The sequence below is a fragment of the Orbicella franksi genome, chromosome 10 (assembly GCF_964199315.1).
Source record: "Orbicella franksi chromosome 10, jaOrbFran1.1, whole genome shotgun sequence".
Taxonomy (NCBI): domain Eukaryota; kingdom Metazoa; phylum Cnidaria; class Anthozoa; order Scleractinia; family Merulinidae; genus Orbicella; species Orbicella franksi.
The window spans coordinates 1940650-1958294 of NC_138154.1; the positions used below are offsets into that span (position 1 = coordinate 1940650).

Consider the following 17645-nt stretch of genomic DNA (forward strand, 5'->3'; position numbering starts at 1 on the left):
GTCTTGAGGAAGGCTTATATTCGTTTCGCAGACCAACGGGTTCATTTTCGTCAGTTTTAATTTGTTAGCTTAAGCAAGAAGTAATATTTCTTGCAATGATTCTTTCTTCAGCTTTAAGTGCTAATGCTAAAAATATAGAATGTTTAAGCAAGCAACCGGAACGATGATCCTGCTGGTATACGTTGGATCAATAGTGATCTAATCGGCTTTACATATAAAATTAAGAATACAAAAGCAAAAACCGACACAACGTAAAATGTTTTTTTGAAGGTGTACTATATTTCGGCTGGCCAAACCAGCCTTCTTCAGGTACGATGGAAGATTTTACATTGGTGCGTGTTTTTATGTAGCCGATATTTACGTAATACCGGAAATACGCAAAAGTAATAGATAGTGTAAATTGAAGATAAGCATACGGTAAAATAAAATAACATGATAAAATAACATGATAAAAGAACATAATAAAAGAAAACAAATGGAAACAAGCCTTTATAGGATTATAGGACACACTTGACACCCTGCATGAGAAATTATCCTTGATCCTGAATCTTGAGATCTACTGCTCAAGTCCAATAAATATGTAGCCTTATTGCGTTCGTAGAACGCAGTTCAACTGCAGACGTGAGTCAAGTTACATGGGACGGTTCACCATGGATCTTGGGACACCGATTTGGCCGCCCCGCAGCAGAGGCGAAAACGAATGACACCATCGCCGAACCATGTGCTGTACATTTCGTGTCCATGTACTTTTCGTGTCCATCAGCAACGTCATTCTTGTTCTCTTGTGGCTGCTTTCGTTGTTTTGGACGTTTTGGAGTCTTCTTTGAACTGGTTTTTCACTCTGATTACATTCGGCAAAAAAGTGAATGCAGTCCCAATGCAGACTAGAGTGTTATTTTGGCCGGGCAAAAACAAATTAGCACGTGTAAACAAGATGATTTGGTTTTTAGATCGTTCGCGATCGCATGTTTGTTGTTTTGATTCTGGACCGTGGGTGGCCTCTTTTGTCAGGATGCGATATGACGTGCTTTCGTTACATAACTGGGACAACAATTATTTATTCTTTTCACGACTTTAAAATCGCTTTGGCTTTGGGATGTTAACCGTGGGAACAGCAATATTTCACTGGCTATATTTTTAGTACATTAAACAAATTTTGTTGACTTAAATTACTTAGTTCCAGTGACCAAAACTAGTTCAGTATTCAACGAAGTACTCTGAAGCCAAGATTTGTAAGAGTAAGCCAGAACTAAGGAACAGCAATGTAAATGCTGAGTATTTCTATTCATCAGCTGAAATATTCGAATCAGTTGCCAGTTGCACAGAGTTTGTTTACGATAAACGACGGATAAAGCGGCACGTGAGTGCAAATGCTAGCTGATATTCGTGCTTCCAGCTTAGAATACTAGATGTAACACAAGTTTACTTTTAAAAATTAGCCTTTCTGCTTAAAAATGGCCAGTAAAATGAGATTCTAGCATGAATTTTGAGGGCAAATGTCCTCTCAAACTTGTGACTTACCGAAACTGGAGCCGTCACTCAACGTGTCAAAAATAAAGCAAGGAAATCAAAATACAGCCGAACCTCTATTAAGCGGCCAACTTTTATTTGGCTGCCAGCGGCCAAAATCCCGGAAAAAATTGTCCGCTATACACTGTACTAAAAAACTCTATTCAACCTCTATTCTTGCCGTCCCAAAGGTGATTTTGTTTTGTTTTATATACCTCCAAGAAGCGGCCAGCTGTCTCGTCCCCCAGAGTGGCTGCTTTTTAGAGGTTTGACTGTAATCTACAGAAAAATAGCGGACTTTGTCATTATGTTACATCTGTCTATAAAACTTAAGCTGTTCACAAAGATAATGATTTCAGCAACAGACCGCTATTTAAGTTAATCACCTGCGTAGAAAACGAACTCACTCATAATCTTCGATACTACTAGTATGTAGGATCTAAAGAGCCCCCATACCACCGGATGAGTGATTCCCAGCCAGAATCCTCTAACATACAAACTAAAGTTTCTTTATGCGCCCCTCCCCCCCTTCCACGTCTCTGGCTTCTATTTCCTTTATGCTCCCCCAAATTGTTACCCGAGAAAATGGCTGTCCCCCGCCACGTTCCAAATCCTCATAGCCCTTCCACCTCATAAATTATGTATGCTCCCGAAACGAATCGCTGGATTCTTGACTGCTTATCGTAATGGATTTATCTAATGCCCTGAGACAGAAAACTGAGGGCGTTTATTATGGACAGGTGCTTATGTGTTTACAGCATAAGCATTTTAACGCTGCTAATAAACTCGTTGGTTATGTGCTAATAGAACAGTCTCTTCTTGTCTGCATATTCTCGACAGGTAATAAGACTATTCAACATCTTTTTTTCCAGGCTTTCCTATGTGTCCTCTGTGTTGTACTACCGGTAGCAGGATATTTTCTGTGCTACAGGTCTACAATTGCTACTGTGTAGTAATTGCTTCACGTTCCCTCTCCCTCCAGTAGCATAAACAAAAACTGTACATTCATCAGGAGATGTGTTTTCTTCAAATAAAATGTTCATGATGCTAAAGCTTATTAAGAATGCTTAATCCACTCTGAAAATATCAGCGCAACATGTGCAGTTAAGAACTTATGTATGGTTCATGACTTGTGGCTCCTACTGACTTTAGTCATTGGTGACAACCTGTTGACCTACCACGAAGCTTACCAGCTATAATAGGATTTTTCTAAATGCATGAGACTATTTTTGAGCAGATTTGGACAAGCTTGGACGTGATAATTAATCTCTTTGTTCAAGTGGTACACTTGGCAATGCAATTTAGAGTATACACTGACCCTTGGGCCTAGATGTGGCGTGTTCTGTAATTAAACTTATAAACTCACTTCAGCCTTTGAGGCTAATGGAAACTATTCACAGAAGACAAAAGCAGGGAATACCAAATATGCACGAGAACAGTTTCTTTTGCAGACATGCTAAATGTACTAAGTACGCACATTTTGGCATTGAGAAGTTATTGCATGACACAAGAAGCTCATGAATATGAGACTAAACCTACACTTTCAAAAAATGTAATGGTATTTTAGGAAAGGACCACTCGCATTAAGTACATGCAAACACAATTTTAATCGATATCAGATGCAGTACTAAGCACCTAAGGAGTTAAACAATGTTGTTACCTTGGTGCGTAGCCTCCAGTCCTTTGAGTGAATAAGTATGTAACCCAACACCATGCCAACAAGGTACGGAGCAATGCGACAATAGGGCTTTTCATATGCGAGAGATCCGACATTAACACCATGAGGCCTGCAATAAAATATCACAATTGCTCACGACTTCCTTATGGCGCTAAGATAAAATTTATGCTGAGCAATATAAATTATACATTCTTAAACACTGGCATTGGATAACAAAAACGATGGTAAAATTAGTAATAAAACAACTGACGTGAAAGAAGCTTCGATGAACCCTACCTACAGAATTTTTTTAAACTTTGCCAACAGTTGCGTCTTATCATGCTCATCAAGAGTTGATAATACAAAAAAATTTCACCATGTTTTTGAATTATAAGCCCCTAAAACTGTAATTTAGGGTGTTTTAGGTCATACTGTTGCTATGGTAACCTATTGCGTTACGAAAGTGATAACAACGTGTTCATCGATGATTGGGCAGTTTTTGATACCATGATTGTAGCATCAAGTGATAAAGAGTGGTTATAACGACCCATCAAAATCTAAGTGCTGGAAACTGTTTTGAGCGGCCTTTACAAGGGTAGAAAAGTACATCTTACTGTTCTGCTAGACTTGCGGGTTCCTCGATATCATAATGAGCAACAAGGATTGCTGTTGTGATAAAACTGATACTCATCAACACACCAACAATAACAAGCAGTCCTCGCAGGCGAAACCTAGAAACAAAGACCAAGCTGAAATAATACACACAAAAGAAAGACAACACTTCAAATGACCACAAGTCAGTATGGCTAATCAAATGGTCACGAGTCAGATTAGAAAATAATTTTACGCACGTTTTGTCAAAATTATAACAATTGAAAAAAATTAATTGTTTGAATTTTGACAAAACTCAAGTGAAATTATTTCTTAATTTCACAGGTCGAGTATACTATTTGATTACCTTTTAACCACATGGGTGACAAATTACACGTACCGAGAAATTTCGAGCCAACAACAATTTTGTAATTTCACATGTGAAATTATAAATTAATAACGGTAATAGGACTGAGTGGAGTCCAATTCGGTCTGTAATCATACGAGTGATTAACAGAATCGGACGACCGCGAAGCGGGAGTCCGATTTGTTAATCACGAGTATGATTACAGACTGAATTGGACGACACGATGTCCTGTTACCAATTAATCAAAACTATGTCAAAATTCGAGAAACGAACAAACCATCGATTGAGCGCAGAACGATTAAACGTCGTTATGAATGCTGAAAAACACGGCAGTTTACTCAACAAAGTGCACCGCAACAGCGCGCGCAAAATGACGCGTACTGTCCAATTACAAGCATGACGCGTACGCTGTCCAATTAATGCTCCAATCGGGCTGCTGATAGCCAATCACGCTCGAGAATTTTGTTATAGTTTTGATTAACGTTGAAATTTTGTGCCAAAATTGAGGAGTAATTTGTCACCTTGGATCGCGGGTTCATGTCAAGTTAACTTTTCGTTATCAGGGCCGGGTTTTTCGGAAGCCCATTAAAGCTAACCGAGGGTTAAAAGTAACTGAAGTCTACATTTTTGTTGTATACAAATGTTTTTCACTGCTTTTGTTTTGTGCAGTTTGAGATTATTCAGACTAAAAACAGAAGGCCAAAGAGTCTACAGAAAATCTCACTGCAAAGTTTCAAAACTCAAATCAAAATTGCCGCTTATCCTGGGTAAGCTTAATCGGGCTTTGAACAACCCAGCCTCCGCTTTTAGGCTTGGATAAATCTCTATTTTACCAGAAATCGACCAATCAGAGCATTTCTTTTAATAATATTTCTTTCGCGTGCACCTTTAAACATACTTTCACAGCTAAAAATAGGGGCGATTCGTCACCAAAACCCTACGTGAGACCAGAATCCTTGATTTATACCCTTAGGCGAGACGACGAGCATCGCCGACCTTTTCATATTGGAGTACTCCCTGAGCTCCCTTTTCGCCTTTCCACCCCACCCCCCCCCCCCCTTCCCTATACCTGTATGCTGTGAAGAGGATAGCAGGTGCAATGATGTAGAACTGCATGTCATTAGCTAGGTACCAGGTCCAGCCCATACACTGTAGAGAGAACATAAAATCATATCCTATTTGTAAAACACAAGTTGTTAGTATAAGTTGTACTACACAAGACCGTAGCTACAATTTTTGTAACGGGACGAAATGAAGCGACTTTCTGGGAAGTGTGTGAGAGGGGGGAGGGGGCATGCTATCCTCAAAAAAGTTTGAAATCTTAAGGCTCCAATTTGCTACGGGGGACGGTGCCAACTGCCCTCTTAGCCCCTCCGCCAGCTTTTGTCTTGCTACAATAGGCCCTTTCGTCTTTTAGTAATTTCTATATTTATCCATACTTAGAATTAAAAAAAAAACTACTGGTATAGTTTTTTTCAGTTTGATAACATTAACTCAAGAACATTAACTATCTAAGCCTTGAAGAGTACTTTCTATATGGCTAGCTCAGTGAACGGGAAAGATGAACCATATCATGCGTTGTGATTGGCTACCCGAGAGGGCAAGATGGCGCTATCTTGCCCGTTTGGGATTATGCGCTGTGTCCCGAGCCAATCTTCTTTTTAGTGTTTTTTTTTCTACAATAGAAAATTCTTGAGTAAGCTTCTTCGGTCAAGATAGCTAGATATTGGTCTTTTTTTTCTTGGCCTGTTAATGGACCTCTGCTTCGTCTTAGGCCATAAACGCACGGAAGAAATTGGCCAATATCGGCATCTTGACCTCGCGCTTGGTCAATAAGCCATACATCTGCATCAACTTTATTTTTGCACGATAAAGCAGAATATCTGCATCACATGATTAAGCCACCGTTGATCTCTTCCTTGACATCCGTATAAATTTTCATAGTAGTAGATTGTCAGGTAACTAGAAATAGAAACAAGTTTCCCTTTTACAAGCCATGTGGTGCTGTCCGAACATATCGCCCCGGAGTTTTTATTGCACCTTTCTTATGAGTTTATATAAGTTAATTTCGGTCTAAGCAATCTGTTGCATGACATGCTGTAATTGTGACGTCAAGCTCACGACATTATTCCATGCCTCTTATCGTTCCTCAACTTCTCGCTCCCAACACATGTCTTTCTTGTATGTTTAATCGTTCCTAATGTCCTGTAATCAAGCAACGGTTATTCAAAAGTATTACGTGAATTAATATTCAACCTTCGTTTTTCATTTTAGATAAGTGTTAATCTCACCTGTGCATCAAAAGAAGTTGGATAAAAATTGTTGATGTACAATAGATTTGTCCACCAGTATTTTCTGCACTGGTATGCGAACTTCTCTGGATGCCACAAAGGACCCTCACCAAGAAATCTTAACAGCTTGTCCAGAAACAGCAAAACAAACATGTAAGTTGGAGTTAACCTGTTTACAAACAGAGACAGATTTATGATAAAAAATATGGGCTTACAAAATGATGTATGAAGTTATTTTGAATTGAATCAGGTATAATCAACTCAGACTAGGGTAAAACCTGTATTAAGCTAATTCGGATAAAGTTGAAAACATATCCTTTTTTCTCCGGTTTGGCGTTATATTATATTCAGGGTTATCGATGAGAATTAACAGAGAACACCGTTTTAGACAAGATCCAGTAGACTGGCACGTGATGGGAGGACAATTTTGTTCACGAAGTCGTTATTCCTGGAGAATGGAGTAAGAACTTTAATACATCAAGTAATTTCTTAAATGTGCACATGTTATCCCATTCATTCGAGCTCGAGGTAACGTTTCATTTTCAACTGTATCCGGATTGGTGTGGAGGTGGGCCTAAAAGCAAGAAGAAATACTGTTATGTATCTATTCTGAGAACCTTCAAAGCTTTTTCTGAATCCGCACTTGAAATAAAATTCTTTCTTCCTCCTTTATTTTCACTGATGCCAACTGGCTGCCTGGTTCCGCTAGCCCCTATGGTTATTCCAGGCAGCTGATTTTTATCGTTGGTATCTTTGTAGATTTTGTATTATACTGTGAGAGAGTACAAATAAAGATTCTTGTTGTTGTTGTTGTTGTTGAAATCGCTTACTGAAGTAAAATTTACCTCCAAAAACGATGAAAATAGTACTTGAAGAGTGGAAGTTTTCCATTTTTCTTCTCCATATGAGACAGCCACAAATAAGCAACTAAGAGACCACTGTTGATAACGTTAAAATAATAAAAGAAATTACATGGGGTAGGAAGTTAGTGGATTGACGACTTTGGCAGACCAAGAATCGGTTTCATACAAAAGCATCAAAATCAACATCCAATTATAGAAATATTGTTTGCCTGAGAAAATAACTTCATTGAGATTTTCGAGGAGCAGACATGTTTTTTTGTCAATTTTAAATTTCCACTCAGTCCAAACAATGCGCGTGAGTTCCTAGTTTTCTCAGTCATACACCGTGAAATCCCACGTTAAAGCCCTGGACTTATATAAGTTCATAGGGGGTTTTTGGACGGGCTTTTAAACGGGGGGGCTTATATCCGGGGGTTATATAAGCGAAATGTAAAGAATGTTTCCGAACGACGAGATAAAACGTCTCTGAGAAACGAATTAAAGCTAACATACCATTACATTTAGCTATTACATTTATAATACATTTATAAAACGCAAAAGGAACGCACTTATACATTAGATGGGCTTATTTCCGGGGGCCATATGTCCAGAAGAATATCTTTGTCAGCAAATAGGAGGGCTTATATCCGGGGGGGGCTTATAACCGAAGGAGCTTTATCGTGGGTTTGACAGTAATAAATGAGTAATTGAAAGAAGGCTCGAGCAATTAAGGATTTTTACTCCTCGCGATAACTGAAAAATGTTTAAAATTGCACTCGCCGCAAGGCTCGTGCAATTTTGAGAGATTTTCAGATATCACTCGTAGTGTAATCCTTAATTGCACTCACATTCATGCAATTACCTGTACTGGTTTTACTGGCAGAATTGTAGGTAATAAAATTGTGATCCAATTCTTATTAAGCGGTCCAACATCTGTCTGTTTTTTAAAAACAAACACTGTGTCTTTTGATTAAATGTTAAAAAGATCTAAGCACGAACTAAAGAACAGTTCTGTTAGATTCCTGCTTGCAGATGCGAGGGGCAGTCGGGCCCTAGAATCACAAGACTAACATAGTAACTACAAAATGAGAAACAATCGGTGATCTGGTACCAAAAATACTTAATTGTAAACAAGTTTTTGAGCTTTTTAACAGTTCTAGTAATTACCTGAGGAAAAAGAAACTGTCAACTGAATAGGTTCCATTGCCAACAGCTTGAAATGTGAAACGGTGAATAATGTCATAAAACGTCGGCAAATTGCCTGAAACAATATAAAAAAACTAAGCAAAAGGCACCTTCACTTACAGGTCATACAGCTTAACTAAGAGCTCAAAGGAGAGGAACTTGATGGTGCGTGAGTAAAAAATTAAGACTTCTAATCTATAATTTTTCTCCTTTTTTTCGCAAAATGGTAGGGAAAGTGATTTACTGAAAGAAAAACAGGGGTCACCGAACTTCCAGGATCACTAAATCCACGCAAAGTTGAAGCAGTGTCGTCCTTCGGGTTGCAAGAAGGTCTGAATCAAAGGTCTCCCTGAATACATGTCAAACAAAGCCGCGCTGCAAAACACTGCGGACAAGTTTTAAAAAAATGGACTTTCTCGTCTTCCGTGTGAAAATATCATTTGTTCAGCCGCATGTATCGCTTATTAAATAGACATTCTGTTCGAAAGGAATTGTTTTGGTGTTATAAACTTTTGCCTTCTCAACAGACGGAAACGTGACGCATTTGGAGAGCACAAATACATTGCATACTTTTGGAGAGCGCTTTATATTAATAAGCTCACATCCAAGTCAATATTGTAGAATCACACGATCAATTATGTCGTTCACCTTTTTATTGCGAAGTCCGCAAGACGGAGGACCATTGGGGTTAGAATATTCGGAAAGGAACCTCAAGTAAGCGAAGTGCTAGTTCCTGATCGAAAACGTGGCCTCCAGATGTCAATATTCTCGCCAGCTGGACAAAATATAGACCCTTTTCATAAATGGCTGCCAATTTAAAATTCTTTTATGTGCATTTAAATTAGCCTCACTAAACTCGTTTGGGAGTAAAAATTCTTTTGAATTATCAACTCAAAAACGAGGTTAGTCAGGCTAATTTTAATACTTACAAAAGAATTTATAATTGGCAGCCATTTCTGAAAAGGGTCTATGACGACATACTAAAAGACCTTAACATAAATCTGTTAAACCTTTCCATTGTTAATTTCGTGTAGGGGAAGCTGAGGGCGCATAGGTGAGGCAAGTGACCCCATGAAAATACTACGAAAGATTTCAACCAGGGTTCCAAGACACTTGCCAGACACTTACCCAATGACTTTGAAAGGCAATCAATTTCTAAAGCAAAATTTCAGTGTTTGTAATGATCCTCCTGAGGATGTCTTTTGTACACATTTTTTGCATTAGTTTGATGGTTTAGAATCCTGTTAGCATAATTTGCTGATAGCCCTGAGTACTCACTGATCGTGACGGGTATCCTTCGTGAAAAATCGTAGGTATGTCCCAGGATGACCCACCACATGCTTAGCACTCTCATACCATTGATTGAAGAGATGACGCTGGGTGGCACCTTGGTATCCATAATACGGTTTGTGTTTTGAATTAAGGAGAAACACAAGAAGAAGCGTACTACCACATCTGTGTCAAAACAAACCAAACGGTAATGTTATCAGTATTACATAAATGAATTGTTCCTTCCATTTAACTGGAGATGACAATCTCCCTCAGCAAATTTGTCAGCCTGGGCTTAAATTCTAAAATGCCTAATATTCAGAACCCTCAGAGCATGACTTGATTCAGTAGAGCCGAACCAATGAAAGATGGCTCAACTCCATGGCATACTCACTAGGTAAAACTGGTTCCTGTCGATGGCTTGTACATTCTTTAAGATTGACCTCAGGGGAGGGCCGGAGTAAACTTATTCTTTCGGCATCAGGAATACTCTGGTCTGTCGCTGTGGAAACACCTCTGATTGACATGAATTCGTCGTTTGCGTTGAGAGGTGAGGAGTTCGACTTTGCAAAGCTAACAGCAATGTCGACAATCGTCCCAACAAGGCATAGGTACAGGATTACACCACACAAGACCCTGTACAAATTGACAATACAATGAATATGACGGGTTTAAAGTATTCCTTTAAACATTGTTTACAAGTAAATGTAGAAATTTCGTCATTGGCACGGTATTTTTGAACGCAACTCAACAACGTTGGAATGTAATTTATCCTTTCATAATGACCTAGGGAGGGATACAGCAAATCTCGTAACATCGTTTGAGGATGGTTGTAAGGAACTTACAATTCCAGCGGTATTCGTACTCGCCGACATCGACAATGTAAGACCACAGGGTGGTTTGTGACAAACATGTAATTATGACGGAATCCACCAGAAGTTCGAGTAACGAGTGGACGAAAACCAAGTACCAAGATTATTTACATCGTATTGCAAACTTCTGTACGACTGTTTTAAATATCTTCTCAAAAAAAAGTCATTTTTAGCAACACAAAACGTCGAAAATGAATGTTGAACTTCGTACGAAACACTTGAAAGTACTGGTGAAATGAAACTGATGATGAAATTTTGCCTGTGTTTGCACAAGTTCTCTGAACTTTGAAATTCATTTTCTCTCGTTCCCATGGGAAATTGTTTTCGGTGTTATTTCAGGGGTAATCGTCCCGGCCGACATGGACAACGTAGGACCACAGGGCGGTTTGTTGCAAACATGTACCCAGTTGCCATTTGTTCTCTCTTAAGACGATGATGGGTATACTCGCACAGGCTACCCAAGTCTAGCAACTCCCTCGAACCACCATCATTTAAAAGTTTTGTTTTCTGATGCAGTAGCTTGATTTTTTTTTACTACACCTGTTTCTAGTTGTGGTCACAGTAATCACGTGTGTGCGCAGCAAAGCATGTAATGTACGTGTTGCGCGAGGCTGCTACCCATGCCCCCTTTTAGGGTGTTTCACCAATCCAGGATTGCTTTCCCGACATCTTGCCCACTGCTCTTAACTTAATGTTTTGATTCGTGGTTGTTTTGACAGCTCATTCTACCTTGTTATTTGACTGACCGTGAGATCGTGAGGCTCTAGTGAGTTCAAACTGTCAATCACGTGCAAAGTGGTAAATTGTTCCCCGGCAAACTTTCAACCGTGGTTAAAGAACACAGTTTCTGGTACTTTGAGGTGTTTGTAGCAGCAAAAAAAAAAGAAAGAAACAAAGTAAAACAAAACGATGAAATATGCCAATTGGACAACACAAACCAGGGAAGTTGAGTATAGCTTCGTTGTTTTATTCAAAAGGTAACATTTTATATTGTTGCGCGTTTGTATCCTTCGTCATGTTAAACTCCATACAATGACTTGTAGACCGCTCAAATTCTCAGCGACTTGAAGTGCAACACAACATTGGGTACTTTAGGTAGTCACGTCCCACTCGATACGCTTACATAAATCATTAATATTTGATGGATTTCTCTAATCATGAGTTTGCGATGCCTGTGCTTTTTCATGCCATCTCGTCGAATTCATGAAAGGTCATGAGAAAAAACGATGTTCTTCACACAACAACACTGGCCTAACACTGCGATGTCGATGTAAACCATAACTATTTTATTCTCAGAAATCGCACGATTTTCCGTAATTTCTGCGATTCAGTCCGCAAAGTTAGATTCGCTGTAACACAAGTCTTGCTGCTTGCTTGCGTGATGTATGTGAAAATAACCTCTCATGTGTGGAATTTAATAAATACACATGCACGTAGGACCATTTATAAACATTGGCCAGATACTTTGCAAGGAAGTTTTAAGTTCTGTACTTACGAAGTCGTGATTACTCCGGTTGTGTACTCTGACTTCTTGTTACAGAAAACAGGTTTAGAGGCAGCATCATCGAATGTGTGTGGGATTAGCTTGAACACTGTGCTATCAAATTCTTGATTAACTCCTGGTAGAGATGAATGCAACAGGCCAGACATAGAGTAGATTGTTAAACAAATACCTTAGCATAGGAAATTAATGAACGTCTGTATATCAGGAGTTTTAAGTTCAAACAAATAGAAGTGACAATTATTAGTAAAGTTAAATTTATGTCAATGAGAAGGAAAACTTTCGTGACGAAGGAAATTGACGTGCAAAGATATCACTTTTGTGCTAAGAACAACCAAAATAAAGTAGACAAGACAACAGAGTAGAACGGGGGCAGATCAGCTGCGGTAATTTGCGAAAATAAAGTCACTGAACAGAGGACACCATTTAGAAAACGTATCGACTCTGGAGAAGTGAAAAAATTAAAATTGATATTCCTCAGCATAACATTCAGTTAAATAAAAAAGCAAAATTTTCGTTCCATCATTACCATGCACCCTGGTAAACAGGCAAGGATTCCAAAAACGACAAACTATAACGAAAAACGTGAGGTATCTGTTTTGCCCTGGTTACCAAATTCGCGCTAAGCCAATCAGAAGCCGTGTCTACTGTTCTGATATCCTGCGATATCAAGTCACTGACCTGATATTGTTACAATATCATGCTCTCAAATGTGGGCACGGTAAATACTTAATCACACCTTTTTGGTTTGTTTCGGCGGTATATCGAGCTCGTTTAGTGTCGTTGACGAACCATGGCTCCATCAAACTCAGCTCGTATGCTGCCGAAGTGTCAAAAAAAAAGGCCGTCGAAACCCTTCTAATTTTGAAGTCTGTTTTATTTCACTCGAGCTTGGTTTAAACAAAGACGTTGACAAATATTCTTTACTCCAAGTACACTTTTCGTAGCGGAATAAACATAAGATTTCGAATTTTGCTGTCTCTGGCCGGTCACGGTAACACGCGCGGGATGTCTGTGTGGAAAAAGTGCACAATTATAAACGTGATTTGAGAGAGAGGAAATAAATATCATTTACCGGCTTGGGGTCGGTCCTTACAGTGAAAAACTGTGACCTTGGACTTGAAAATGCTTTCAAGACCTTAGTCACAGTTTTTCATTATGCGGATCTCCCAGACCTCCAGGCCGGCAAATGAGATATATCTGGGCTCCTGCAGATGTATATATTTCCAAGGAGTTTGCCTTATCAGTTTCATAAGCAAGTTCCAGCTTCGATCATCCACGTCAATTTCTGCGCAGATATAAATGTACCTGAGAAGATATCTTGTACAGCGTTGGTCACATCCTCTTCACTGCACTGTTTAGGTGCACAGATCCCCCAAAGAATGGGATAATCCTTTGGAAAAAAAAGAAACAATCAAAACAAAATGGTCAAAAGAATAAAGAAGTTGGGTCGCAGACGACACAGCCTTTTTCCAAGTTTGTCATTTTCAATCCGTCTTAATAGTTCTGTTTGGTGCTTTTCTACCTTGGAAAACGTTTATTTCGAATTTCCTCCGGTTTGAAAGAAGACTTAAAAAGACTTTAAAATATCGCGAGATAGTCACATGTGCAGTAGTTCTAATCCTGGAAGTAGAAAAGCCTGAATAACCTTAGTTTACAGTGGCGGATCCAGACCTTGAGCTAAGGGGGTGGGGGTGGGGGAGGGGGAGGTTTGCTTGCCGTGTCGGCTTTTTTTCCTTCTGCGATTTTTTGTTTTAAGGGGGGCCCGAGTTTCCCGGGCCCCTCCCCTAGATCGGCTACTGGTTTATGTCATATGAAGTGACAAGCAGTCTATAACTAAGCTCGTGGATGGAATTAATGTCAGTCGGAAGTTGTAGGTTACTCCTTAGCCATGGACCTGCCAATCTAGCGTCCAGTGCACTAATCATTGATACGAGCATAGCAATACTGCAATGGTCGGAAAAGTCAGGATTCTACTGTTTGCAAACTTAATTATTGTGTCCTGATGACAAACCATTCACAACGTTTTTGCATTGCAATATAAGACTAGAAGCTCAAAGAGCTCATAATTAGTTCGCCAGTTTCAACACGCTAAGGCCGCCTTTTTTGGCACGAAAGGCATTACGTAGCACAGCAAAACATTTGGACAAGGGGTCATGCAAGTCCCACTGAAGTCTAAAGCGTGCATAAGTGCAGCCCAGCAGCAGAAGAATTTTGGTTATTTCCTAACATGCTTGTAACATGCTTGCAACTACGTGATCATAAATAAACTTGTTTCCATAATGTCGTAATACTAGCAATAATGATAAATATTGCATAAAACGTACAACAGTTTTTAAAGACATGTTTCGGCATGCTTATGCCATCTTCAGTTTAATAGAGTGACTAATGATACGTGACACAAGTTATATACTACAAAATATGAATAAATTATTTACAATATGCATTACAAAACAGTGGAAACGGAAATTACAGAGTTAAAAAGGTGTTGAAGTGATGTAACTGTTTGTTAAGGTCAGGTTTGTTCTTACTAATATAAAAGGCTTCTTTAAGTTTAAGATCAATAGAGCTATTCGCTGAGTCTAAGATGCGAAAACAAGAAGGTGTGTACATGCCCCTGCATGAAGAAAATTGAGAAAGATGTTTAAAAATATGCGAGTTTTTATCGCTTACTGTATGTTCTTTAATCCTGGTAGAAAAATGGCGACTGGTTTCACCAATATAACAGGAATTGCATCCCGCACAAGTAAATTGATAAACTACCATGGATTTTAGAGCATCAGGAGTACGATCTTTAAAACTGAACATATTCTTGATTTTGAAAGAAGTAAAAACTAATTTGATATTAAGATCCGTTTCACAAAAACGTTTAAGTAATTGCCGTAGTTTGAGTTCCGTTATTCTAGAGTACTGGCCGATAAAAGGAAGCTTAAAATAGCGTATATTGTTTTCATCATTAACGTTGCGGCTTTTTTGATCAGAAGGCTTGTTAAGATACCGCTTGAACGTTTTTTCAATGATGTGTGAAGGAAACGAGTTACGTTTTAGAGTGTCCGAAAGCTTGATCAGATCGTTTTCAAAACCGGAAGAAGTGTTGTTGATTTTATAAGTTCGGTCAATGAGAGTACGGACAAGGCCAATTTTATAGCGAAACGGAGTGAAACTAAAAAAATTTGTTAAGAGACCAGTGTAGGTTTTTTTATGAAAAACTGAAAAAACGCAGTCATGCGAAGAGTTGTCAATCAGAACATCCAAAAAGGAAAGTTTACCGTCGTTCTGTTTCTCGAAAGTAAATTTGATGTTGGGATGTTGAGAATTGATGAATTCAAAGAAAGACATGGCATCCCGCTCATTTTTAAAGACGCAAAAAGTATCGTCAACATAACGCCTATAGAGTAAGATGTCGGCCTTGTTAAAATTATTTAGCCATGTTTCTTCGTGAAATCCAAGAAAAAGATTAGCTAAAATAGGTGCTAAAGGGGAGCCCATAGCTACCCCATCGACTTGATCATAAAATTTACCATTGAAAAGAAAATGAGTCTCGGATGTGGCAAATGAAAACAATTTCTTAAGGTCGGGTTTTTTGATGGAAAATTTGGGATGATGTTTCAAAATAAGGTCAACGGCAATATCGATAGTTTCATTTAGCGGAATGTTTGTAAAAAGGCTTTCAACATCGAAGGAAATAAAACGTAACTCGTTTCCTTCACACATCATTGAAAAAACGTTCAAGCGGTATCTTAACAAGCCTTCTGATCAAAAAAGCCGCAACGTTAATGATGAAAACAATATACGCTATTTTAAGCTTCCTTTTATCGGCCAGTACTCTAGAATAACGGAACTCAAACTACGGCAATTACTTAAACGTTTTTGTGAAACGGATCTTAATATCAAATTAGTTTTTACTTCTTTCAAAATCAAGAATATGTTCAGTTTTAAAGATCGTACTCCTGATGCTCTAAAATCCATGGTAGTTTATCAATTTACTTGTGCGGGATGCAATTCCTGTTATATTGGTGAAACCAGTCGCCATTTTTCTACCAGGATTAAAGAACATACAGTAAGCGATAAAAACTCGCATATTTTTAAACATCTTTCTCAATTTTCTTCATGCAGGGGCATGTACACACCTTCTTGTTTTCGCATCTTAGACTCAGCGAATAGCTCTATTGATCTTAAACTTAAAGAAGCCTTTTATATTAGTAAGAACAAACCTGACCTTAACAAACAGTTACATCACTTCAACACCTTTTTAACTCTGTAATTTCCGTTTCCACTGTTTTGTAATGCATATTGTAAATAATTTATTCATATTTCGTAGTATATAACTTGTGTCACGTATCATTAGTCACTCTATTAAACTGAAGATGGCATAAGCATGCCGAAACATGTCTTTAAAAACTGTTGTACGTTTTATGCAATAAATAAACTTGTCCCTTCATTATATTATTTATTACCCCCGAAGAAGGCTTCTCTTAATAGCCGAAACGTTGGGTTTTTTAAAGATTTTTAATAGCTTTTCTCACCAAGTGTAACATTTTTATATTTATCATGTTTGTAATTTTTACCAAATTGTTCCTTCCATTTGCCTGAACTTAAATATCTCCAATGAACACGGTCATTAATTTCCTATTCTACATGTCTAGAGAAATTTTGTTCCAACTGCCTTGTAAATATTTCTTTTAGAATGTAATAATAAACTTAAATGGGACCACAAGAAATCAATTTCACACTAAATAGAATCTATGAATCTGCCGGATTGGAAAGCAGTCACGCGAGTCATGCAAGTGGTTTGCGTAATGTATTGCCAAAAACAGCAGGTTGTTGAAATGTCTCGAATTGCAGTTCTTTCTCGTTACCAATGTCTAATTTTGGTTCTAGTGAAATGTTTGGAGAAACACACAAAAAGAGGACCTCTGATATAGAGGTCGTCTTTTTTTTTCTTCAGACACCTATTTCACTGTCTCAAACGAGAGAGTTGTTTCACAGTTACAAAATAGTCTTGGCGATTTTGCTTAGTCACAAACGCTTCAAGTTGCTTGATATCGCCACAGGCAAGTCACTAGTCACAAGGGCAAGTCACTAGCAACAAATGGTTTTCTACAATTATTTTCCTTGTCCTTGGCCTAGTTCATAAATCAGATTTTAAGTTTGGTACTTGCTAGACGCAAGAAAGTACTACATGTATGTACTTGACCGAGTGGGAGGGCCGGAAGGAAAATATTTCGCTCGAGGTCAGGAGGTACGGACCGAGCGCTGTGGCCCTCACTCAGTCAATGACCATTCTATCATATGACCAGTTCCTTGTGAACTTCCACGTTTGTGAGGGGTGCTGACCTTCTTTCTATGCTTTCGGGTTAAGTTGGCAATTGAAGTAGTCCGGCATCGGATACCAGGATAGTAAAAAGAAGTCGTCAGAATGTTCACTTTCATCACTCATTTTAAAGAAAACATTTTTTTTAGCAACAAAAGTGTTTTGCATTAACTCACATCGATTTTGCAGGGCGGGTGCGGCCCTCGTACGGGACCTTTATTCTTATCGTTTCCAAGGAAAAGCTAGC

The 17645-nt window shown here is 38.6% G+C and overlaps 1 protein-coding gene across 2 annotated transcripts in view; it reads right to left on the bottom strand.

The window, feature by feature from the left end:
• LOC145501336 (O-acyltransferase like protein-like) overlaps nt 1-17645 on the bottom strand; it is a 32278-nt gene that overhangs the window by 5774 nt on the left and 8859 nt on the right. For both annotated transcript variants that reach the window (XM_081480827.1, XM_081480828.1), the window contains exons 4-13: nt 13393-13477; nt 12079-12202; nt 10106-10347; nt 9721-9897; nt 8425-8518; nt 7261-7353; nt 6416-6584; nt 5194-5273; nt 3781-3897; nt 3170-3296 (exon numbers count right to left, since the gene is read on the bottom strand). In XM_081480827.1, coding sequence (XP_081336953.1) covers nt 3170-3296; nt 3781-3897; nt 5194-5273; nt 6416-6584; nt 7261-7353; nt 8425-8518; nt 9721-9897; nt 10106-10347; nt 12079-12202; nt 13393-13477 — 1308 coding nt within the window. The remainder of the gene's footprint in view (nt 1-3169; nt 3297-3780; nt 3898-5193; nt 5274-6415; nt 6585-7260; nt 7354-8424; nt 8519-9720; nt 9898-10105; nt 10348-12078; nt 12203-13392; nt 13478-17645) is intronic.